The following is a 26,615-nucleotide window of genomic DNA, read 5'->3' on the forward strand; positions in this document are numbered from 1 at the left end:
TCAGCTGAAAGACTCCACTAACAGCTGTGAAAGATGTTCCTAGTCACTTACCATTTTAAATTGGTGACTAACCCTAAAAAAAAAAATACACCTGAAACTTGGGTAATAGGTCTGGAAATGGAAAGAGTTTCTTCTTCATCTCTGTTTGCATCACCTAGATGTAACTGAGAGCCAACTGCTTACTTAAACAGAGTCCTGCTCTGAAAACCTTCCAGCTATCTGAATCATAGAATGGTAAGGTTTGGAAGGGACCTTATGATCACCTAGTTTCAACCCCTCTGAATGGATTTTGCCTATGTACTGTTGTTATCCATTTCATCTGGAGGATCACGTTTCCTAATTGCCCCACCAAAATGAAATGCAGAACTGTTCTGGAGCTTAAAGAACAAATACATTTCTCACAGGTTCAAAAAAAAAGATTTCTTGGGAAGCTGGAGGCAATGCTGCTCAGAAGCATTTCAGACCTTCTCAGGCAGTGCGACCAATGATCTCAGATTACGTCTGTGATAGATATACTTTCTTCTAATCTCATTAATTTTCTATCTTTGCTTATCAGTAGTTTATGCACCCAAGAATTGCTGTACCAGTGTTCAGAATATGCTGAAGCCATTCTGGCTGCTCTGCCAATGCATTCTTATACTCTCTGACTTACATCTCTTGCACACAAACAACCTGTCATTTAACAAGTTGTGGATGGCATAAATAAATAATTTTTAAAAAGAGGCAAAATGATGGCTCTGCACAAAAGCTCTCACTTGTTTCAATAAACAAACAAAGCCCAGGCTTTGGTCAAAGTTATTTACTAGTATGAAAAGAAAAGAAAATCATATAACAAAATAACTATAAAAGATCCATCTATCTTTTTTCCCAATCAGTTTATAACCCGTATTTCATATTATCTCGTTGCTAACAGCTTTTGTACAAAACGCCCAAAGGAAACAAGCTTTCCTAAGACCTGTGTTGATTACCTGTTGGGCATGAGCACGTTTTTAGTTTCAGGGATATCTTTGTTTCTACTCCAATTAACTACACCCAGTCAACAGGCAACCCACACATTTTATGTGTTTCTAAACCTAAGAAAATACGAAATGAATCAAGGTAGTCTTCCTCAAAGAGTTCATAGAAGTACTTCGGGTTTTTATTCCTCTCTTTATACTATTCCCTTTATCAAACTATATAGAGTAGAAATTAAAACCAGCTACCAACATAATCTGTTAAGTTTCCCTAGGCATGACCTGACTTTAAAGAATATATGAGGGTTTAGAACACAAGGTGTGCAAGTCTGAACACTAAATTAGGCTTTAGGATCTAAATTAGGCTGCTTGTTGATTAAAACTTTCACCAAGTTCAGAGGGCACGCGATGAATTACACAGAACCCATCCCACAGGACATGAAAAACATTTAAAACAAAAAACCATACACCATAAAATAAAAATTGCCTCAAACACAATTACAGTAAAAATACTGCCTTTCACCCCACCCTTCCCTGTTTATAGGAATCAGCATAGCCTTGAGGTTCCACTGACCAGCTTTCACCAAGGACAGGGACTGTAGGATGAAATCTCCTGCAACATTTTATCCCAGTACTACTGCTTTCTCTCACCGGCACCTGAGCTACAGCTGCATAGCTCAGACGCAAAGCAGACAGCCAGATTCTCCCACTACTTACTGTTTTTAAATCAGTTTATCTGTAGTGACTTCAGTGGATTTGCTGTTGAACTACATTAGTCTATTAAACAGAAGGACAATTACATCCATTGATTTCAACGGGAATTTTGTCTGGACGTACAGAGTGACAGCAAAATGCAAGACTGGTTCTTTATTTTAGAATGGTTTTCTTTTTCTAGTTTGTTTTTTTAACCCAAAGATGCTCTGCCACTGTACTCACAGATTTCTTAAGCTGGTTTTGGTAGAACTTTGAAATAATCCAGTGTAATTAATATATTTATAATAGCCAAAGGAAAGTGCTTGAAAATTATGTTCCTCTGAAGCCTTAAACAAATAAGTGCAGATCTGCTATGGTTCTTTTTCATTGTCTGTAGAGAAACCCATGAAGCAGAATTTGAGAATCAATGAGTCATTATCAGGCATCAGTGACACATCTACTGAGACTCTCCTTCAGATTTCTCCTCAAATTACAGAACTGTCTTATTTGAATGCTGGAAGAAGGTTACTTTCTCAGATCTGTCCCACAGATTTTCAGTCACACAGAACTTGAGCAATAGCTCTTTGCATCAGATACTTCAGGGTAACATCAGTTAAAACACATAAAGACAGTTGCAGTGTGAAAAATAAAGGCATAGCTAGTAGGACAGAAAGAAAAACAAATTAAATGGGAAGAGGCCAAATAAGATAGAGCAAGCACAAGTCCAAGTGAAAGAAAAATTCTAACAGAATATGAAGAGTTTGGATGGATGAGGCTCTTAATAAGGAGTCTGACTGACACAAAAGATTTAGCTGATGGGGGGTTTTTGCATGCTTATGAGAAAGCCAACATTGTAATCAGACTAAATTAGCATGCACAAGGCTGAAAAAGAGTATTTAGTCACCTAACATGAATCTGAATGTAATAAACAGTGACAATTCATCATTCAGTGCCAAAATTGATTTGAATCTCTACACAAGTGAGAAGACCATCAAAAATGGGAAAAAATAATAATTCTAGAGATCATATTGAGTGATAAACACATTCCAACAATAACAATGCTTCATATACTTTTAATGTCAGAGTCTGGCCACTTCACAATCTAAATAAGATATTCTGAGCCACAGCTCAATCTGGGAAAGCACTTCTGCATTTTCCTGGTTGAAGCATTGTCCAGCAGGGAAGACGCTTTCTTGTCAGCCAAATAGACACACACATGCCTGCCCAAACAGAAACTCTGTATGTATTTTTGAAGAAACCCGACAATTTCGCAACACTACCAACAGCTGGTCAACACCTCTCTTACCTGCACAACAACCACCTGAATGGACACATGATCTGGGAGTCGGATTGGTGCTCGAAAATACTGTGATAATGCAACCAGAAGATGAAGTATTGCTACGAGGCTTTTAGCATGAACAGCTGAAATAGATATTAAAAGCACAAGTTACAAACTGTAAAGTAACTAGGGCATATATTTTTACCATTTAGGATGTAGGGATTATGGGACTCTTCTCCTCCTGCCACCTGGAGCCTTGGGGCACTTTTAATGCACCTCACCTTTACTGGTCCCCTCATGCTCAACAGGTCATGCGAATGCAGCCCAGTCAGTAATAAGTGTCAGCGTTACTTTTTGCAATATGCCTGGACGCCACAGGCTCGTGTAGATGGAAATCTAAAGCTAATCCAAAAACCAGATTTCATGTACAGCAGTTTAAGTGCTGCCTCTGCATTCTCCTTGCCTTTCCTTTATTCCCTTTATTTCAATAAGGATTTATGGACTATCAGAAAGATATTTTTGTACTCATAACATGCACTTACTCATTTTTAAGTGTCACAATGTCTGCAGGATGATAAATGAGCCTATTTTGGCAGAAGCCTTAAGCAATAACTTACTAAACTCAATGACTCAAACATTCCTCATGAAGTTGTTACAGTTCTTGTTATTGAAGCTTTTTCACAGCAGGTTTCATATGCGCAGTTAACACTAACACAACTTACAAGATATCAAAAGCCATATGCAGGAAATCCATAAGTATCTGTAAGTGAATCATTCCTAATTTTTATAATTGCCTTTCTTCTTTTTTTAATTTGTTTTTGCATTCATAGTCTTTTCCCAGAGCAGTATTCCTGAATGATCTTTGACAGCTACAGTACAGCTCACTTAGGCTTCGTGTATTTGAGCTAACCAACTACTACCTTACTACACTGTAAAGTAGGATCAGACTAACTGAAACATCCTTCTTCATTATCTTCCAGTGCAAGTCCCAACTATGCCACATGGAGATGATACCCACTCATCTAAAATGCGGTATCACTGTCAAATTTTGCTGCCATGCCAGTGGTCAAGGATAAGGTGCTTTAGTGGAACACTAGAAAGATGTCTGTCTGCATAAAACTGGTGTGTGCTACAGCTGGCTCCAACTGCTGCTATCTCTTACTTTAGCTCTAAAACACATGTAAAATATTAAATTAAAACTAGAAGTTAAATTGTCAAGCCTCTCCAAACACCCTGCCTCACGCTGCATGACAGAGAATGGAAAAAACCTGGGGGGAAGTTGAAGAGAGATGGGGACAGAAAATCCAGTAGGACCACATGAAGGGTAAAGTCAGAGATGCCTAACATTCACTCTTCCTCCCTAGAGCTATTTCTCTCCTTCTCACTAATTTGTTGGAAATTGAACAGGATACCACACAGCCCAGATGTGGTAGACAGGTATAGGAGACTGGGAAACTGCTATATACTGGTGAAGGTATTCACTGGTGTGAAATGATTCTGGATACCAAACTTAAAACAGATTTAGAGGTCTAATTTTCTAGACTTGATGATAACCTGCTTTCTGCAACACATATGCAGTAAAAATGTCCTGTGTTGGGCCACAGAGGGCATTTCTATTAGATATAGCTATATTCATTTTTAATACAATAAAACAGGAAGGATATGGTCCTAATCCTAATGAGAGTTTTGTAATAAAAACTGGTGGTTCAAATTTAGCCTTAAACGATCAGAAATATTATTCACATCTATGCTGCAAATGTTACACAAATAAGTCCTAGGACCTAACTCTCCCTCTGCCTATCTACTACATTTATGCAGGTACTTGCCTATTTCAACAATTTAGTAACAGAAAACTTAATCTGGTATGCATATGGATTTAACAGCAGAAATACCATACTTTGACAGACTCTGAAGACACTTTATTTAAATTGGAGGTTGATGACCAGTAAAGAGAGTAGAGTGTAACACAGCTTGAAGTGCCCTGCAGGGCAGCTCCTACAATAAATACCAGGTTTCAGCCTTCCCTTATCATTGGATATTTTGTAATTCCAGATAGCAGCTATAAACAATCAGCTGTCAACAAACAAGAACAGCATAGAAAACATGCAACTTACAGTCAACATTCCATTTAATGCTTCTTGGAGGCAGTTTAAGGGTTTCGTTGATCTTTTCAAGTACTGTCTGTAGCTTCTGCTTCTGAGCAATTTCAGACTGAGTAACTTCAGCAACGTTCAGCTTCTCACTTTCAAGTTTTTCTGAAGTGATAATAGATATAAAAACAGAAGAAAAACCCTGAAGAACACAAAGACATCCTATGCATCCAGATATACATTCACGAGATAGTGGACTTCCTAGTTTTAAAATTATCTGGTTTTCCTTCCATAGCCACTTCCCTACCTCCCTACTTCTAAGCTCCTATCCTAAAGATACAGTTCGCATTTTCCCTTTATTTACCCATTGCCAAGGGGAAGGCCAAGTATTAATTAAAACCACACTACGGACTAACAAGTATTTTCTGCAATTCCCTTTTGGGAACACCAGACTGTGAAGTAAGGCCCATTACTTCTACTGCTACTGGATAAAGGACATTCTGCATACAAGCAGCTTGTACAGCAGACCATCAAACCTACAAAAGAAACACTACCTTCAAGATTTGTTTCATTGGTCTCACTCTTCTGGCTTCTCCCTCAGACTCAGGAGATTTAAAAATTGTACTCAGCCTTTTTGTGATAAAAGTGAAGAAACACCACATTCAGAGACGTGGAGGATGCATGAAAGAAATGTGAACAAGTATTTCTGGAGGTATGAAAATAACTAAAACCTCTGACAGTTTCTTTCTATAAAACCACAGCTCTTTTCTGCACTCAAAATTTGCAGAAGACTAAAAATACTTCATGAATCAGTTTGTTACTAATTAGCACAAATTGCTAGGTATATATGTACATGGCTTAGTGTTTGCCATTAAATAACAAGCAAAGATAATTTAGCAATAAATGCTCCCTGATCACAACAACAGAAACAAAATGCTTGGCCACCTATCAATTTACTTCTATGAAGGAATATCTTATTAACAGGTATCTTATTCAGTAAGAGCCAATCTTGTTCTCATTGAAGCCAAGTGAGTATCTTCCCAAAGAGCCCGAGCTACCAGCTTGTGAATCCTGCCTGAGATCCTATCTCCATGGGTTTCTTGTGCCTCCACAAAAATCAATCTGTGCATAGTCTCACAAAACCGAAGTCTTCAGTTAGCATAGACCTGATCCATAAGGAATTAACAGTAACGGAAAAGATTCCACTGAAATCAGTAAGTGCTGGATCAGTATAAGCATATTTAGAGTCAGGCTGCATCTGATACGTGTTTTTTTGGGTTTGACTGAAGTCACTGGAGGTCTGCCCATGAGAATCAAATTGCTCAGCCTGAGGCATATCCAGTCCATCGCAATATATTCAATAGCTTAACCATTCATAGAAGTCTGTGTACTCTTTATTAGAAGTGTTCACATGATGTTTCAAGATTCATTTGAGATACTGAGAAGAAATTTACTGGAGACTTTATGAGCTGTAATAACTAAGAAAATGGCTTCTAAGCCAACAGTTCAAAAAGCACATGCCAGCTCTGCATTAGCAGTTTCTCTTCTCTATCTGTTTCTCAGCTGAAGCTCAGTTTGCAGTCCACTGGGTACCATTACCTCAGTAATGTTAAAAGCCAGACATCAAATCAGAAAGAAATTCCAACTTTCCAAAGGAACTTCACAATGTGAATAAACTACAGTATGGAACCAGCAGAGATTAAAAACATCCACCGTTGTACTGGAAATACTCTTGCCTTGAAACTTACTTTCCACTTCTAACATGGTTAAGTTTGCACAGCACATATGCAGATAATAAATTTAATTGGAGTGAATACTGTTGCCAAGACAAGAACCCTCCCTCTCTAGCACCCCAGGTAGGCTTTATGCTCTTCTCATCAACTACAGAGCACCACACATTGCACTGTAGCTATAAGGACTGTGCATACAGCCTATTGCTCAAGGGTCTCATAATACAACACTATTTTTATATCACTTAGTGGCATAAATGTAAGATGAAACCAAGGCTCCTATGTAGAAACAAGTGATCCACTTACTGACAGAATGCCCCAACAGCATGCACATAGATTTTTTCTTACCAAATAATTTCTGCAGTACTTGTCCATCATACAGGTCTTCAGCCAAGTCTTTCACAATAATCCTCTCTCCTACCAACACATCATTAATCCAGTCAATTAATACCTATATGGGAAACACAAATTTGGCAGTATTACACACTATTCATTTGCAATTTAAAACACATGTCATTTTTTACAATGATGAAAATATTTAGCAGAAAGAACACCAAAGCTGGCTCAAAATACAATCAAGTCTGAAATACCACCAGAAGAAAATAGGAAGGACTTAGGAAGGACTCTTTCAAGGTAGCTGTGTCAATGCACCACAATATCTAGACAAACACCAACTTGATGCAATGCCTTCTGGAGTGAAATCTGTCCCTTGCTTTCACTAGTATTTTAACATTTTATTGCGAATCCAAAGGTGTTGAAGTCAGTTGTTATTGAGCTTCCTGCTAAAGTTCTGACCCAAGAATCACAAAGACTACAAGGGAGGTCAGGGTTACCATAGGATTGGGGGTGGGATGGGACTAAAAACTCAGGATTTTAATTCAAATCCTTAAGTATCCATGTGCCATATCTAGAGAAAGATACTTCAGCAAATGACCTTCCCATTTCACTGGGATGCATGCACGACCTGGATTCATTTAATTAGTATTTAAACAATACTTTGAAGTGTTCAAACGAAAGAGTCAGGGATAGCATTAAAAACAGCTTAACTTTCTTGAAAGTGTTTACATGCTTTTCGTTACCTTCATTAGTTCTTGTAATTTTGGATCATTTCTTGAATTTGGATCTACCATTGTTCGGACTTCATTTTCCTCTGGAGGGTTTTAAAGAAAGATATTAGAAACTATTACAGGCATGAAACTTTATTTTACATCAAGCTTTTATGTTGAGACGTAAAATCGTTGTGAATTACCTAGCATAGTGTCCTCAGGGTCTAGTTCAAATGGAATTGGACTGAGAGGTAAGTTAATGGCATTTATTCCTTCTTCCTGTAATTCAGATACTAGGAAATAAAAGAGGAGAGCTTGGTCAAATTTCAATTCAATTTTCCTTACTATTTCACTCTTGCTAAAAGTAGCATTAATTGTCTTAATTTCTTTATAAGAACATGACTCTATTAGGTAAGCCATTAGGTATAATTAAAGTAATAAAATATAGCTAACAAAAAAAGGAGGCCCACCCAACAAACCTTTACTTGTATATTTTTCATGGATAATGGTACTCGAATCAACACAATTTCCTCAAGTCTTTTCCAGGATAAGGCCCATTGTCCTCAAATTTTGAAAGGCTCAGTTGCATTTTAATAGTCTTGACATTTTAACACTAATGAATCATCTTAGCTGAGGGAAATGATTATTGCTTTCAGCTGTGTCACCCTTGCTCCGGAGATACTTCAAGTTTAGCTACTTGAGAGGAGCTGGGTCTGGCTATATATCCACACAGGAGCTGCCAGACTGATAGAACTATTTGCAGCACATGGCTATCTCCATTGCTCAGGTCAGAGACCAGCTGGAGCAGACTGCAGGATGCTTCTGGCCTGTGTTTTTGGCCTTTCTTTAGCAGATACCACAGTAGCAAGACACAGATGTAAAATGATGAACCCTCGAAAGTACTGCCTTAGTGTGGAGTCCAGATATAGGCTGAGATAGAACTTGGACACAGGAATGACGAAGTAATCCAAGATCCCACAGTCTGGAGATGCCCACAGTTGTCAGGAAATATGGACTCATATTTCCTACTTAGCCAAAGTCCCCTAATGCTGCAAAAAAACAATATTCTTGTAATACATGTTCTGAGAACAGAGGGACAGATTGATCCAGAGAAGCATTGAAACAGTCCTGCCACTAGTTCTGTACTGTACAGGTTCTACACTTTTACAGTTCATCCCTCTGCTAACCTCATAGGTTGCAAAGACAAACTCCTTGCTTCACTGGCCAAACATGCCTCTGTATAAGAGAAGAGCATAAATACAAACAAGCCAACACACTAATCCTACCACTATGGAAGAACACAGAGTACTGTGCAGGGAGGGTTGCCACTCTGGTGATCAGACAAGCCGGTACCCTGTTTTGTGACCAAGAAATCAGTACAAACCTGACTTACCAAATCAGGGAAGAGTTTTGCCACCTTATGGGGAAAGCCTTTTAGAAGACAACTCAAGACATGGTTTTGCTTTTTTCTTTAGCAATTTTCTTAGGCTTTGGAACAGGCTGCCCAGGGCAGTGGTGGAATCCCCATCCCTGAAGCATTCACAAACCCTGTACACGAGGCCCTTAGTGACATAATTTAGGGGTGAGCTTGGCAGTGCTTGGGAATGGTTGGACCTGATGATCTTGAAGGACTTTTCCAACTTTGCTGATTCTATGATTCTATGTGTAACAAGTAAGTAATGCTGTTCTGACCACTCATTTTCCAGTGTACAGACCTTTAACAGAACTGGTTATTAACACAACTGTTACAGTTCAGACTTAAATAACTATTCTACATGTGTCCTAAAGATTCATGTAGCTGTATGCACCTTCTGACATGAACTGAAATATATGATTTATGTGCAGATGCAGATTCAACATCTAACGTTTCAGATTTACTAGCTGAAGCTTTGCTCAGTTTATTCTGAAAATTACAGATGCAATTCAGGTTTGGAGAAAACGGCAAAGGAGAAAGTGACAGTAGAGATCTTGTGCTTTGTTCCTGGCCCCTTGAGTGCCTCCTCAGTTAGCTTTTGAAAAAGTTTTACCTCTCTGTCTTAACTCCCTGTGTGCAGTAAGTACAGCTAAGTTTCACATGAACACTGCAATAATTAGTCAGTTGATGTGATAACAGTACTTAAAACTTTCCAAATATTTTCTATGCTTCGTGAAATATTTTGTGCTCTGCCAGATGAAATGCCTGTGCACGTTTCAAGAGCAGCCTCTATGAAAGCACTCTATGTGCGATTCATAGCAATAATGGCTGTTAGAATGCTTACTTTTAAATGTACAAAAGTAAATTTGAGAAAACCACTACCTTCAGTACAGAAACACTAACTTCACACACTCACCCTGCTTTTTTATCTGTAAAATACATATATTGAGCAGCTCTAAAGAGTCATAAAATAGTCCCCTCGATTGTTGTATATCCTCTAAAACTGATGGCTAAGAGCAATAGACCAAATTAATCCCTTATGTAAATCCATTGAGTTCTGAGGAGTTATAGCAAGGATGAATTTGGTCTAACATGTACAATCTCACGAACTGTTTACACTTAATGGCATATTTTTTAACTGATAGCACTCCTTAGAGAAAATCACTGTTGGTTTTATTAACCATGGTTATGAGCATAAAGACGTCAGTGGATAGAAAACTTTCATGTGCAGGTCTCTCTGTTCTGAAATGTTTAGTTCATGAAGGACTTCTGCACAAAGATTCCTGGGCAGAAAATGTTATTTGGGTTCTTTTTCCACATCAATCCCAAGAGGGAGCATAGTAAGAAATCTGTTCAAGCCAACTGGCTTCACTGAGCAGTCCTATCCCAAAGGGCTGGACGCTTTGCTTGAGGAAGCAGTCAGCTCATTTTCCTAGTAAAGGACAGTGTGGAAAGCTTTTGGCTTCCCTCCCTCAGGTGTGACCCACTGGCACAACTCACTGACACTTCTCCAGGGACACTGAGTGGACCTTTCAAGGCTGAATGTTCTGTAAGGCATTCTTTACTAGGCCCACTAAACCTCCCCAGATTTGTCCTCCAGTCTATACAACTATTACTTTTAATAACATGACCTTCAACATACTATCAGAGTTTCTGATAATAAAACAAACTAAAACCTGCCATATCTTGCAAGGAAAGGGTACATAAAATACAAATAAAATAATAATAAATATGCACAATAAACTAATACATAGATCTCTTCTAGAATGCACTGCAAGTGTTATGTTTATTGTACAGCAGGGGCTAACTGCTGCTTTGCTGTACTCAGTTATGCACAAGTGTGGTCTTATTCCCACCAGGCAGGTCACCCACTCATACATCTATCACACCTGCCTGAGCCATATGCAAAACCTACCCAACACATCTCCAGATGATCCAAAGATCCCAGATGGATCCAGTTTGCCAAAGAGGACAGCTCCTCCACAGCCACTGCATTCTGCAGTGCACAACCATGCCCAAGGCTGGTATTAGTTCTGTAATAAAGACTCCTGCTCTCCTGTCCCCTACAAGCAGAAAACATGATGGAGAAACCCTGAGCCTGATAGCATCTTTTCCTTTCTTTCCTGATAATGAAGAGAAAACATTAAGCTACAGATTAGCAATACTACTAAAAGGAGCAGGTAAGAACATATGCATTATAACAAGTTGTATGTAAATGGAGAGAAAATGTATTATGTAGTATAGCCTTACTTTCTAAGAATTTCCATCAAAAAAGTTCCATGACAAACCACTATTATACACTTAGGTGTTTATAGAGGAACCACAAAAATGTGATTGAGGTTAAGAGTCTGCATACCACAGTTTCAGCAGAGGAATCAATTTTTCAGCTGCTTTTCATTAATTTGTTTTAATTAATTTTCATAAAAATCACTTCAGCAATTTAGCATTTTAATAAAAACAAGGCACATGCTTGTGACAGTTTTTGCAGCAGCCAAAACTAAAATACAATCATACAATTTCTTGAAATACTTTGAGGGAGGACTTGGAATATCAGTAAGACCTCCACTCTGAGTCTTAAAGTATAAAGATCCAGGTAGGGAGAAGGGGACACAGCTGCAGCTCATTTACACAGCAGCTGCCAGAAGGTAGACCGGTGCACAGGGGCCTGATACCTCTGAAGGACAGTATCCACAGAGTTGTCTGCTTGATATCGAGCACACTTGGCCACTGGACAACCCTAGCAATTAAGAGTTAAGAGCACCTTTCTGTTCCCACTCTCTGCTGCAGCCCAGACACAGCCCTGTGAGTCAGCTACCATGGGGCTTGTTCTCGTTGCGCTTATACTGGCAAGATTAGGGACTTCATCCTTTGGATGCAAGAGGAAAACCCAGACCTTTGTGGGTTTTTTTATAGTCACCATGCTGAGTGGAAGTGGGGGTTGAACATATGTTTGCAGCAAGACCCTTAAAAGCAACATGGACCAGACAAATCGTCATGGATTTGCAAAGTGAAAGTCCCAGTTTTAAATCTGGATAAGGAATGGTCACTTCTGCTTAGACTTCTGATTCAGGTCCACATGTCAAACTTGTTATGATGTAATCCACTGCTATCAGCTGTCAACAGACTTCCTCCTATCCTGCCAGCACCAAATTTGGCCCCAGAGCTGGGGAGCCCACAAGCTTGTATCAACAGCAACTACAGCAGCTATTTTAAGCTGGATAGAGTTCTTACTGTTTTAGATGCTATAGGATTACAAGGTCATAAACCTATGCTATCAAATCCACGCAGGTGCTCTGAGCCAGACTTTGCCCTTTGATGCATGCAACCAACTGCCATTGAAACCACTGGACGCCATGCACATCTGAAAGTGGAGTACTGCCCATACAGTTTAAATTGGCTTAATTCCTCTAGAACATGCAGCCTGTTGCTCCACACTGTATTTAGCAGTTTCATTCGGGTTTTTTACTTGTTTATTTTCTGTGCTGAAGGCTTTTTGCTGCTCTGCTTAGTATTCAGGGCTTAATGTTATTCTGATTTGAATAAAACACATCTAATTATTTAACTGAGCTCAGAGATGCCGTATCACCCAACACATTCTCTGCGGTTTAGACGTATTTTGGCATATCTATCTGACGAATCATAAAATAAATACAGCAGGATGCAGTGTTAAATGGTCTCTTTTGAGTGCTACAGCCATGTCTTTCCATATAATTGATTCCTTACTTACAAAACTAAAATTACTCAAGCGCTACAACACTAATAGATCGATTCTGAAAGTCTGTGATTAACTAGAACCAAACCTTAATACTGGAAGACCACAATGACACAATGCTTCTAACCTCAATCTTTCAAAACCAGAAGATTTAAATATATGCATGTACACCTACACAAATATATACATACATGCTTCTGCAGTTCTTTAACTGTCTTTTATTCTTAACATAAGGGCTTCCATTCAAGGTCATCTCTGCCACTTTTAAGGTTGCAGATCCTTTGTTTTGGCCTCAGGGGGGTTGAAGAAGAGGGGAAAGGGTGTGTTTTCAGGATGGTTTGGTTTGATTTGGATTTTTTTTGGTGGAAGCTGAAATTTGTTGCCATTCACAGCACTCCAGGAGTTTAAGCTTCCTATAAAAACCCAAACAACAAACTACATGTAAACTTCTATGGTAGACAGTAGCTTTATGTGCCATGCTTTAAGCTACTCTTCCCTGGAACATGCACAGCTTGGGAGGCTAGCTGCAGACATTATATTGCCAGAGTAACACTGGATATTTGTATATATACCCACATTCAAACATGTGTTCTTATGCTACATACATTGATGTCTGTAGTCAAGAATTTTCTAAACAGCCAGTTTAGAAAAATGCTGATTTTCAATAAGAAATGTCTTTACTGCTCTTGTAGCACAGATGTTCTCCCAATCAGAGTTGAGCCAAATGCAGATGAATTGGTTTTGTTTTCATATTCTCTTCACTGGGTGCAGATTTCCCATAAACGCTTATGACCTTGCTGGCTTGCCTCTGTAACCACTTGTGCACCAGAGCAGCTTTACTACTCCCACTGACTTGATAGTCTGCGATGCAAACTTGAGCGTTAATGACTGTACCCACACAGATTTCAGTGGATTTATGCCAGTTTATACCAACTCACTTTCAATTCTATTCCCCCTCACATACTCCAGTTTGATACCCCAACATAATTCCAGCAGAGTAATTCTGAATTTGTACTGCCAAATGTGAAAAGATTCAAATTACTTGAGATGGCCAGAGAATGAGAGGAAAAAAAACAAATCAGCAAAAGCATTTTCAAAAAGTCCCAGTTTAAGTTTTTACAGAATTATCCTATTCAAAACTTATGCAATTGCTTTCTGGGCCATCCACCCAATTGTTATTTTCTAATGTTTGTGTGTGTGCATCTTATAAGTCCACAAAGGGAAAAGAAAATATTAATCTAAAATGGTCTAAATTTTCTTGAATACATAATTCACCCAATACGGATTCTGGCAGCTCAAACTCTGAAACAAAAGAAATCCACACAAAAGACAATAAATCTGCATTACACATGGTACTAAAATGATCCAATGGATTTATAGATGTTTACAAGTTTGCAGAGTATGACACAGTGTCCACCAGAAATTTGATATTCGCGGCACAAAACATCATAAACATATGTCTACAACTACAAAGGGGCCTTTTTGTCTGGGGATGACTGTTAAAATTGTCTTCAGAACATAAACCTGAAGTTGTAAATGCTACTCCTCATTTATTCTCCAAAACATAACAAATAAGGAAAGAAAAGCAGAGATATGTTTGCAATTGAAAATGTTTCTCAGGAAATGTTCTGTACAGGAACATCATTCTCATTCCATTAACTGCTGACTCCAAGCCAACCATTTTTAAAAGTAAATAAATATGCAAACTGGCTGACAACAATGTGCCTGCCTTTAATGTTACTGCATTAGTACCCATTCTCCAAAAAAGAATCTATTTTCTTTTCTCATTTCCCCATTAAACCAATCATGGCATACACACAAAAAGAACGGGTGAAATGCTGCTCACAAAAAAGAATGGCAGAAATGCCATAATTTAATTTTCATGTATGCAATACAAATTAAATGCTTATTGCCTTGAACTTTCTTTAAAGTCCAAAACTACTCAAAGTTCTTCAGTGACTAGCTTGCTGTTCCTTTCTTTTTTACAATTAGCAGGGAAAAAAAACCCTCCATAGACTGACAGATGTCTGGTACGAGTAGGTAAAAAACAACAACAAACAGGGAGCAAACTCATTCCTTCTAGAAAGTGCATGTGATTTTCTTTGCCATGTCACAAGTAGCTTCATTAAGCCATACACGCTTTTACATTTCATTTGGGATGAAGGTTCTTGCTCAGAATTTTCCTGTAGTTTCTGAGAGGTAGCAAGTGTTGCAGTGTCAAGCTAACACAGATGCCAGTCATTCCAGTCATTCCTTCAACACATTCTCTCAACACATCTTTCAAAATACATAAGCAGTATCTGCAGATGTTTTGAAAAGCCTGTCGCCCTACAAGAGTGTTTCAAATACCACTAAAAACCCCAAAACACAAAACCAGCAATGGGAACAAATACAGACAAGCATTCAATTGAAACTGACTTTTTTTCCCCCGCTGAAGAACAAACTATGCATATAAGAAATGCTGTGACCATCCCAAGTCCTTATCAAAATGTGTTGCACTGAATCTGATTCCATCCTAAAAACACCTCAAACAGCCTCAGATATGTTGGTAGGGTCTCTGTGCAACAGACACCTAGAGATTATTAAATGGTATGCACACGGTATCCCTAAATGCAAAATATCTTACTGAAACAAATCCTTTGACAGCTAAGATTTCCAATTTACTGAGATACTTGGAGAGATTTACTGAGATATCTCAGAACTACATGGAGTGCTCTGGGGACATATGGAGACAGAAGAGAGAATGTTTGTATCCTCCTCACCAATACTTCACAAATTGTAATAAACCCAGATGTAGCATAATCCAGAAGAGAGTCAGACAGACCACCTGGTGCAGTCCCAACCCAAAGCAAGTAGAGGGAAATTCATTCTATATGCTCATCAGCTCGCTGCAATAGTTTTTTCCAAATACTGTGGAGTGGAGAAGCTGCTTTTATTTTACGACTGACTTGACTCGTTCTCTGAATCACCACCAGCCAGCTAATAGTAGCTATTCCAACATCAATAAGGGGCGCTCATGCAGAAAAGACAAAACCAAAGATCTGTTCCAAGAAGTCCTTCCCAGCTCAACAAGTTCTAGCTATTCCTAAGAGAAAATCCAAAAATAGTTCTCAGGAATGTGAGGGCATACTAGTAGCAAGCTGAGGATTTCCTGAATTTCTTGCTCTTTTCTTCTTGTGTATATAAACCCTGGTTTTGAAGGAGAAAAAATTAAGTGTCAGACCCACTGCATCTCAATAATCTAGATGACTACTACTTCTTGGAAGAATTAGGAAAATTACTACATTTACTGGAAAGTTACAGTTCTTTTTCAGGGACTGCAAATTGGTTTATGTATCACACATGGCCACTATTTTCAAACTGTACTTCTTGGAGCTACTTGTGTTTTAACGTAAGCATCTGGTCATCTACAGGGAATGACTTTGTAACAAAGGATCAGAATATTTGTAGTAAATGGCGAAGTATTTCTACATCCCAGAAGGTAAAAAACTGAAACAAAAAACCACTTCAATATCTTCTGAGAGCTGCTCATGCTTGAAGATCTTTCTTTGGTATTAAAGTCAATCAAGATAAAGTTTGAGGGTAACACCAAGGTCCTGGACAAGTAGCAAACAAAAAAAAGTGACCCTCAGAAATTAAAATAATAATGGATACAAATATGCAAATGTATTATCTATTTGCATAACTAGTAGTTTGTAGTCCATGCTTTGCTACCTTCTGTATCAATGCTGAGCACCTAACCATGGTTTTCAGATTCAGTACAACAAATGAGAATGGACTTGCTGTATCTAATTCTTTTTTCCCCTTCATTTTAAAAATTCCCTACTTCTTGCTACTTTAGTGTTTGTGTCTAACAGATGGTTTCTAAAAGTCTCTGCAGCGTGCCCTAGGGAATTTAAGTTTCTTGTCAAGGACAGAATCAGGGTCTAATTTGGGAATTGGGATCTAGACAGACCTTCAACACGGTAAAAGGAGGCTGTGGTTTTGGCTGGATCAACAGAATCCCCCTACATTCTTAAAGCAAATGGGCTGGATTTGGTGAGGGCAGCAAAATGAAACATTAAAATGGCAGAAATACATCATTTATCATACTGAAGAGTACACTACCCTTTGGGGAGTTCTCTTGATCAATGTAGAGGTTAATGTGCATTTGACAGCAGAAAAACTTCAGGCTTGGACTGTTACAGAAATGGCTACAGAAAAGGTAAACTTGTTTCACCATCCTTATTTAGTATGAGTGTGCATCACTTGCCAAGATGCACATCTGACGAGTGGAAGCCCTCCTGCTCTTAGCAGCCATACAGCATGCAGGGTCATTTCAGGGACTGAGAGGAATATATTAGGGCTGTGGCAATCCCTAAGTGGAGGGAGGACTTTGGTCAGGTGGCATAATTCACAGTGTGCGGTGATCAATAGTATGGCTGTGGTATTCTCCTAAAACACATTTGCACAGAAGTGTAAGATCATGATGCAAGACAGGACTTTGGTAGCACAAACTGGAAATCATGCTCGGCTTAGGAAAGCAGACTTAGTTCTCATTTTACACAGGAAATAAATCAACACTTTCCAGTCTATGTTCTCAAATCCCTTAATCAGAATTAATTCATTTAACTTCCCACCAACAGAAGAAAATAGCATTATCCCCATTCTGCAGCATAGAAAGTGACACACTTCAAGATTAAAGGATGCATTTACATGTTCCCTTTCTGAAGACACAAATTGCTCTTGCAAAATAGAAGCTAGGCACTTAAAAATACAGTCTATAATGTTACGCTTAGTCTGACATAGAATGGGCAGGAATTCTTGTACCTTTTGTTTCCAAACCCAATATCATAGCTAAGAGAACACCCTTGTTTTGATATAACTAGTAGCAATGATTTTCCACCCACCCCTGTGCCTTGCTCTTCACAGGCACTGCCTGGTACCCTCCTGCACATTCCTGACTTTGCTCATTTCCTTGAAAAACTCAGACAGCTGCTCCAACTTACAAATGCCCTACCTCAAAAAAATTAGCTTACTGAACTGTTCATCTGATTACGGTGTTCACATATTTCTTATCAGGAAACAAGCTGCAAGCAATGTAAGCACCATCAATGTAAGGGTAAATCCACAGCTCTGAACTGCACACGCATTGCAACTCTTTTCCAAGAGATTTCAAACAAGCTGTAAGCTCAGAGCAGCAGTTGCTACCACCTGTCAAATGCTGTCAGACATAGGAAACACCACTGTGTAAACTCCTACCTGCTAAATCCATTTCACAGGTTGCTGTCATTACCAATGTATCAATTCCAGCATGCAAAACATTCATACCAATAGTAGCTGTGGCTGTATTTGCTGCTTTGCAGGTGAACACACCAAAAATTGCAATTGAATCATTCAAGTAAATAACCTTAAATGGGTTTTAATCCATAGTACTAACACATTCAAAGTTTCCCAGAAATAATCTCCAGCCTTCAGCTGTTGATGTCATAAATGAGTTTATGTTAATATTCCTATTAGGAAGCGTTTAGTATGAAAAAATTTTCATTTTAATACACATGAATATCAAAACTTATCTACTGCATCACACATAGCCCATTAGAAAATTGCTATCTCAAGTATGCTTTTGACTACAAATGACAATTTTCCCTGAGTGGAAATTCAAATCATAAAAATCACTATTTTCACACTAGATTCAGTACTACTAAAGGATTGAGTTTGTCTCAAACTGAAGTTAACAGAAAACACATACTCTTATGAAATAGCACTAGGATGAAATATCTAACTCTATCTCATATTGCAGAAATATTTTCATGGAATAGTTTTCAAAATTAACGAACTATTGTATATTCTTCCTCTTTTACCCAGGAAAAACAAGTCTGACAAAGGGAAGAAGAAAACAACCTCCCATTCTTATCTTTGAATTATCACAGAACAAAAATAACTACCATTCCAAAAATACAAGGTCAGAAAACAATACTCCTAAAGTATTACAGAAATGACGATGAAAAATAACTGAATCAGTCTAGTCTCCTACCTTTAAGGCAAAATGCTCCACAGCCCATCGTAGGGTCTCTGGGCCACCCTCATAGTGCATCTTAGGGAGAACTGCGGTCTATAAGGTGTCTGAAGCCCCTTGCTGCTCTGCAGGCCGCTTTGCTGCTGCTCTGCAGAGAAGCTGTATTAGCTTTAGAGTCTGTTTTCCAACCGAATGGTCCAAGCACATCACAACTCTCAGCTCAGAGCATCGCTCCAGAACAAGTGACTGACTGGCTATATAATTTAATATGATGCCACATGAGACTCATAGACCATCTGCAAAAGAAACTAAATCTGCTTTTTGCAGCTTGGTAAGTTGCATTCTGAATGCTGGAATGTAATTTTGACTGTGTGCTTTTGTTATCAGTCATATAAAACACTGAAACAGCAAGTGTAAAGCACATGCTTTTACCAGTATCAGTCTGTTTCTGTTGTAGGTAACTCGTACCTTTTCCCCATACAACTTAAAAGTCACAATTCCCCTCACAGCTAGGAAGGGTGTTAAGGCACAGACATGGCAATATTGGAAGGGAAATTTACCTTTTTTCTTTTTTTTTTTTTTTGGTGTAAAACAAAAGGCTGGTCAACAAGAGCAACAGAATCCTTGAATCTTGTTGCCAGAATTGAGATGCACATGTGTTATTACCAAATCCAGCTCCTGACCGCAGTACTCCTTTCTCTAGAAATACTACCCTACTGCAATAATTAGCAAAACTGACATGGAAAGAGGATTAAGACTAAACAGGCAAAAGCACGTAAAAAGCTAAAAAGCAGAGGAAAGCAGAGGTATGAGCCTTCAAAAGAATAAACTACTGGTAAGAAGTTAACTACTTTTATGTGCTCTGGGTCCTGCCAAAGAGGGACAGTAATGGAAAGATAATCTAAAGCAATCACTTACTCAGCTAAAAATCAAACAGCTACGAAGTTTTCTACAGACTACAACTTTTCAGAAGCTACAAAATGTTTTAAACGTCTATTTCAACTTGGAGCAGGATGAGGAAAGTGACACAACCCTAGTTTCTAAGTCATGGAAAGTGGTTACCTTTCTAGTTTCCAATTGAACTTCATTTAAAATACCAGTGCCAAAAGGCAAGTATGGAGAACCAAGGGGTATTTATTGTTTAGGGTTATTCAGCTGTGCTACACAACATTCCTTCCCCAGGTTTTGTATCAGATGTGATTCCTTGCAGAAAAAGACACAGAGTTCTCATAACTGTCCTGAAACCACATTCTTCGCCAGTTCTAAGGGATCTCAGATACATATTGGTCTGCAGCTACTTGGTTACTCCTAAGAGCGGTTTTCCCCCACCAACAGTCCTATTTCATGTTGTACTCGCAAGTTCTAATGGGGCTCCCCATTCTGACTCCTGGAGTCCCACTACTTTTTGGAACTGAGAAACTGGATCCCCAAACTGCTGAATAACAGCATTCAATAACAGGACAATACTAAGCTGGCCATTCTGTACCAAGCTTTCCTTTTCTTAATTTCTGAACAGAACCATAAACGTCCCAGATAGTTATTACAGCAATCCTGTTTGGGAGGTAAGTACAGCTAAAGGAAAACCATGCTCCACTTGAAACATCAAGGAGGATGCACTTAAGATGGTTAAGAAAATCCAGAGTCTGAAGCCAGAGGAACCTACATCTTCAAATCCACCTATTTTATAAGTAACTATTTATAAAGTGGCACTCTTCTGCATGCAGAAAATAGCTATTTTATTAAAAAAGTATTGAAAGAAAAGAAAGTTGGTGTTTTTTTTTATGGTAAGTTTTTATACCTACAGCCAAAAGATCATGTCCAGGTACATTTCTAAGAGGTGTAGTTACAGTAGAGTAAGAAAGCTACAAATTAACTAAAGCAGAATTGCTTTCTCAGAGGGTGTAACATAGCAAGAAGTTGACAACAGCAGGTGTGAAGGGTATAGCTTGGGGACCAAGTAGAGGAATTTCCATTTGTACTCTCTGTAACCCATTTCCACTTGCCACAAACACAAATACAAATGGGACTTAATTTCTAATTCCTGTAATCTACCAACAACAACAAAACCGTCATTCAAAAAGCCTGTGAACTTCCCCTTTCCCTTAGCAGAGATCACTGCAGGAAAAAAAACAGCGCATTGGTAAGATGCTTTGGATCCAGATTTTCCCAACTGTTCCTAAAGGCTCACTTTCAACCCCATAATTTTCAGCTTTATGAAAACAAAATTATAGCCAGAGAGGACTAAAGTCTTTTTCAAGCCATTCTGGCCATCAATACAGGAAACAATTCAAAGGCAACATGACACTGATAGCTTAATTTGTGAAAATGGATAAATACCGTATCTGCCACATAGCACATTAACCCATGTAACAAATAAATACAGAAATAGCACTGCAATACTTGGTTAAAAGGTTTTGGTTCACAGAGGAGGAAATTTAATTAAAGCATGTAATGTCAATTACTGTCATATGTAATTTTATTTTGCTTCCCTAGAAAAAATACAGATGCAGGATTCTAAAGTTACCTGCATGTTTGATGAAAATGGGATAAAATTATCTAGGTTCTGAGAAAACCCAGAGAGTAGCAGGAAAAAAAGATGCATTTTTACCTAACCTCATTCATGGATCTTCTTCAAAGTGAGGACTGACATGCGTCCAATTTAAACATATAAGCCAACAACCCAGACCTGAAACAAGACTTTTATGTTTAAAAAATCGTGTTAAGTCAGCAGAAAGATTGAGAGGGGAGTAATAGCCTAATTCTCAGATACTGCAAATGGGCACAGCCTTACTAGAGCTGACAGAAGCACAGTGACTAGTATCAGAAGAGAATTTGCCTTAGTGTTTACACTGACTGATTTCAGTTGGAAAATTACAGGGCCAGGTCCTTAATGCTTCTGTCCCCTTAACTCTGCTCTGTGCAAAAGTGACAGAGATATGGGAGCCATGTGGAAGACTCCAAGCATCTCATCACCACAGTAATAAACATTGCCCAATCTCGTCAGTCCTTATCCTTTGCCGTATGCAATGCATTGGAGTATCAGCATCTATTTCTGCTTTTGCACAAACTGCTCTTCAGCAGCTCATTGATGCACAGAAGCACCCTACCTATATTATGTTCTGCTAAACTCAGGAAATAACACCAGAAATGGATTTAACTTACTGTTGGTGAAATACATCAGACATTTTTCTACCTTGCAAACTGTGATCTGAGCTACCACTAGAATCAGCAGGAGATTTGCTGTAAAAACAGACCTCCAAGCCGTTTTAAGTACCACCATTTCTAAAAATGGCAAGCATCCTGCTTTGAGAAATCACGCTTTCCTCAGTAGTGTAATGCTACAATAAAATGGTGATTAGAATTATAGGAAAGAACTAACAACAGAAAGATGAAACCAGTCATATGCTTTCTTATATCTCTAAATGATACATGCAAATTGTGCCTATCAGGTTCCCTCAGGCTATTTCAGGAGTATGCAGAACACAAAATGATGCAGATTCATTACAAAAAGTCTAAATCTAATCTACCTGAATTTAAAATGCCAGGAATCACATAAATGAAAGATGAGAAGATAAAGCTTGTATGTTATACATAAGCAGAAACATGAGTAATACAAAGTGGAAGCCACATAAAATGCTCAGTTTCCAAGAAATATTAGGTGTATAACAACACTGCAGAAAATGGTGTCTCCAAACTGCTTTCGTGCCTTCCCCAGTTTTCAGAAGGATGACATGAGGCTGGCATCTGTGATTTCAGGGGTGGCTTTGGGGGTATGAGTGACACTTAACCTCCCTTTTCCATTCAGAAATAAAGAATTCCAAACAGCCTGTATAATGCAAAGGGAGGAGGTAAATACCAGTTATATTTTCAATATACCAGTTATATATTTCAATTATCAAACTGTGGCCTTCCCAAATAACACAAGTGAATGCTGACAAATGTCATTCGAAATGGGCAATTCTAACTACACCTTTGTGGCAAATGCAAAAAATTAGGCTGTTGGCAAAAATAAAATACCATTGACATGACTTAGTTCACCTATAATATAGCAGACAAGTGGCTACAAATATGTTGACAAGATCTTGAGAGATAACACCTCCCCCAGTCCATTATGATTATATGCAGTGCACCTTGCAAAGTCCAAGTGTTACACACAGGAGAAAGAGCATGCTGTCATACCCACAAATACACACACTTTTTAATGCCTTATATCATAAACAAAATATTTGATTTTGTGTGCATGTACAGTTGTATTAAATAATTTGGAACACTCAATAGTACAGCGTCTCTCTCCTAACAAGCAAGTCTTATTCCCTGCCATTAAAAGTCACACTCAGGTCTAAAACTTTCACCTGGACCCAGGCTTGTTGACTTGTTATGTGCTGACATTTTAAACTGACTGCAGGAATTTCTCTCCTTGCATTTTCTAAGTTATGCTGGATCAAAATCTAAACTTCAGCACTGCTGCTGAAAATACAGAAACAACCTCAGTCAGCAGACTCTCAGCAGCATAAAACTAGCATGCAGATCAGACCAAAACAGTAACTCCTGCTGACTTCTCTTGCGACACAAAAATACTACTCAGAGTAAAGACAGCACAATTGGTTACTAAATAGCTTACTCAGTATTGTGATACTGTTTCTCAAGTGAAAAACTACAGCGTATGCATTTACAAGGATATCCAAAATTGGCCCAAAGTTTGTGCTAGAGTACAGCGAAAAACCCCTTGATTTATAGACCTATGCATTAACAAGTCTCTCTTTCTTGTTTCTCTCCACCTTCCATTTAGTCTTCACATTACTGGAGCTGGATTTCCTCTAGGTCTGGGCCCTATTCACTAAACTGCACTAACATACCAATTCCATCTTGCAATCTCCTTTTCTAGAACACTGCCAAGCTGGCAATATGGTTCCTGAGAGGCTACTTTCCCTGACATGCAGTATGCTATTTATTGACACACCACTATTCCCATGCAGTTTTGCACCTAAGCAGCGAACTGGATAGCAGTTCCGTATGTTTGAGCTGTTACACTCCTCTGGAAAATTGTATTATTTTAGGTAAATAAAAGCTAAGAGCAGCAGGAAAAAATATCATAAAAATGCAGCCGAATTTGTTTCATCCTGCCTCCATCAGCAAATTTGGTCTATGACCTCTGCATATGAGTCATGCAACTAGTTTTAAAACTTGCAGTGATTTATATTTTCAGGACAGGAAGTTCAAGGCTTATGTTTCTATTCCCCAACCATACATTATTTTTCTTCATACACAATTCCTTGATAATTATCTATGAACTAAAATGTATAGGCATCTTTTTTCCTACTTTGTGGTGCATATTAACCAAAACCATTCATCTCAATAACCAGCCTCTGTGCTCTTGGCAGAGTACAGCTGATGCGTAGGTTATTCCTGGAACCATACTAGGTCGATGCTCTCATCATGACTAGTTTTAGTCATGGAAACAGGCTTCTACCAAGACACGCATTGTTTGTGAAAAAGGAAATTCCCAGCATATCTGTCAGAAACAAGTAGTAGGGTACACCACTTTAATAAAAGTATCTAATATTTATGCAGTGCTGTTGACCAGAAAACCTTTCTTTGTTCTACAAATCAAGTAATGCTTGTTAGAGCCAAGGGCTTATATCCTACTGAGAAAGCACTCTCCCTATCCCTCTGCAGCATGGCTTTACTCCTGGAGTCCTACGTTTATAAACAGATGAAGAGCAGCAAGTCAAAATATCACACAGGCACCAGGAAAAAAGGAGACCATCTATCAGACTATTTCTGATTCCACATTCAGTAACCTAACTTCCAATTATTTTTTCAGATAAAATCATTAGTATACACATTACTGTTTTGCTGCCATTCTGCTGATCAGAACCAGTGCGAAGGCAACTCCAAACCGAACAGAATTATTTATGGACCTCTGTAGGCTGATACATAATTGCACGACAGCTTCAGTGAACTGGACAGCCTATTTCCAAGAGTTTACAGCACTTCTATTATGTGGGCACAGTCTGGAACGGCGAGATAAAAGATGACTCTACAACCCATTGTGTACGCCTGGTACATATTTCTTCATCTTTGGAATCTGGATTTTAATCCCAGAAAAGGTAATGCCAGGGTTCAAAGCACATGGTCCATTCAGCGAGCAATGCGATGGTCAGTATCTAGGTGACCTAACACTTTCCTGCGTGTCTTACAGGTCTCTACTTGAATTCATGTTCTGCTTTGAAGAGAGGTAGCAGAAGAGGCTACTTTTCAGTTTCTTTGAACATTATTAGCTGGACTTTTGGGTCCACTAACGTGTATTTTCTATAGTCTATTTGATTTGTACTGCAGCACCTGAAAGATTACAAGGAACATCTCACTGACTTGAAAAAGACCATTTGTTTCCTTTGTGATGTAAGCCTACAAGAAGCACAATACAGATCTAGATACAGGTAAATTGACTTTACCCTTTACGGACCAAGTTACAAGTTACCGTATTGGTTAGGTGCAACTAATTAAGCACTCTTTCTTCTTCCTGTAAAATTCAACAAATAATCCCTTCATTGAGTAAAAGTGTACAAATCTGTCTCCACAGTTAAATTCTACAGGGTTCTGTATCTTCAGCATATGCTTCTTCAGGATATTTCACAACAGCAGAAGCAAAGCATCTCACACACCAGAGTTTTGACTATTGTGTGGCACTGTTGTTTTTCCTGTGTGCTCTCTTCAACTGGTCCTGTCCAGATAATTGAGAATGTCTCCATCTTATTTCTCTATAGAGTACTAACAGTGATCAATCGTTCTGCTTTACCCTCATGGGCAATCTTTGGAGTCTCATCAATAATACGTTGGCAGCTCAATCTAGATGGAAATCTGTGTTCATCCTTGGAAATCCTTGCTTTAAATATATTTTCTGAAACAATCAGACTTTAATTGATCTTAGTATTTATTTCTAGTCTGAATGAGTTAAAAAGCAGGTGAGGCTCCCCTGCTGAATGATCAACTCAGGCATAAAACCTGATCTCTTGCAGATCTCGATCAGTTTTAGAACTCTGCTGCAAAATGTTACATCTGTGACCAAGTTAATCCTAGTTTCTCTTTTAGGCCTCCAGATACAATCAAGGATCTGAAAGCTTCTGGTTTTCTTCAAATGTTTCCATTTTCATTAGTACAACAGGGCAAGTCAGGCAAATCCTGCCCTTTGCTGTTCCTGCAGCCCAATTGCTGCTAAGAAGTTGTCCTGGGTTCAGCAGTAGCAGTCATGTTTCTCCTCCTTGGTAGCTGGTGCAGTGCAGTGTTTTGACTTTCGGCTCAGGAACAGAGCTGATAGAGATGTTTTGGTTTGGCCAAGGACTTTGTGAGCCTCATGCTCTGCCAGGGAGGAGGGGAAGCTGGGAGGAAGCAGAGACAGGACACCTGACCCAAACTGACCAAAGAGGTATTCCATACCACAGCACGTCATGCCCAGGATGTAACTGGGAGTTAGCCGGAAGGGCTGGGAGACGGCAGGGTTGGAGGAGGTATTGGTCAGTGCTTGGTCGGGCTGAGGGGGGGCAAGTTATCGGTCTGCTGGTGCTGAGGTGTTGTATTCTCTTCCCTTGTTATTTCCTTTATCATTATTATCATTGGTGGTAGCAGTAGTGATTTGTGTTATACCTTAGTTACTAAACTGTTCTTATCTCAACCCGTGGGAGTTGCATTCTTTTCGATTC

The 26,615-nt window shown here is 38.8% G+C and overlaps 1 protein-coding gene across 2 annotated transcripts in view; it reads right to left on the reverse strand.

Annotated features, from left to right (window-relative positions):
* Positions 1 to 26,615, reverse strand: part of PARVA (parvin alpha) — a 63,048-nt gene that overhangs the window by 12,014 nt on the left and 24,419 nt on the right. The window contains exons 1-6 of one of the 2 annotated variants that reach the window (XM_061462908.1): positions 18,934 to 19,046; positions 7,995 to 8,084; positions 7,825 to 7,895; positions 7,094 to 7,196; positions 5,040 to 5,180; positions 2,953 to 3,068 (exon numbers count right to left, since the gene is read on the reverse strand). In XM_061462908.1, the coding sequence (XP_061318892.1) occupies positions 2,953 to 3,068; positions 5,040 to 5,180; positions 7,094 to 7,196; positions 7,825 to 7,895; positions 7,995 to 8,084; positions 18,934 to 18,961 (549 nt within the window). In that variant the 5' untranslated portion in view covers positions 18,962 to 19,046. Of the gene's footprint in view, positions 1 to 2,952; positions 3,069 to 5,039; positions 5,181 to 7,093; positions 7,197 to 7,824; positions 7,896 to 7,994; positions 8,085 to 18,933; positions 19,047 to 26,615 lie in introns of those variants that run through there. The other variant, XM_061462907.1, reaches the window with a different exon arrangement.

The sequence above is a fragment of the Pezoporus flaviventris genome, unplaced genomic scaffold (genome assembly GCF_033815535.1).
Source record: "Pezoporus flaviventris isolate CSIRO_AGI_PZ_B2104156 unplaced genomic scaffold, CSIRO_AGI_Pfla_v1 ptg000036l, whole genome shotgun sequence".
NCBI classification, from domain to species: Eukaryota; Metazoa; Chordata; class Aves; order Psittaciformes; family Psittacidae; genus Pezoporus; species Pezoporus flaviventris.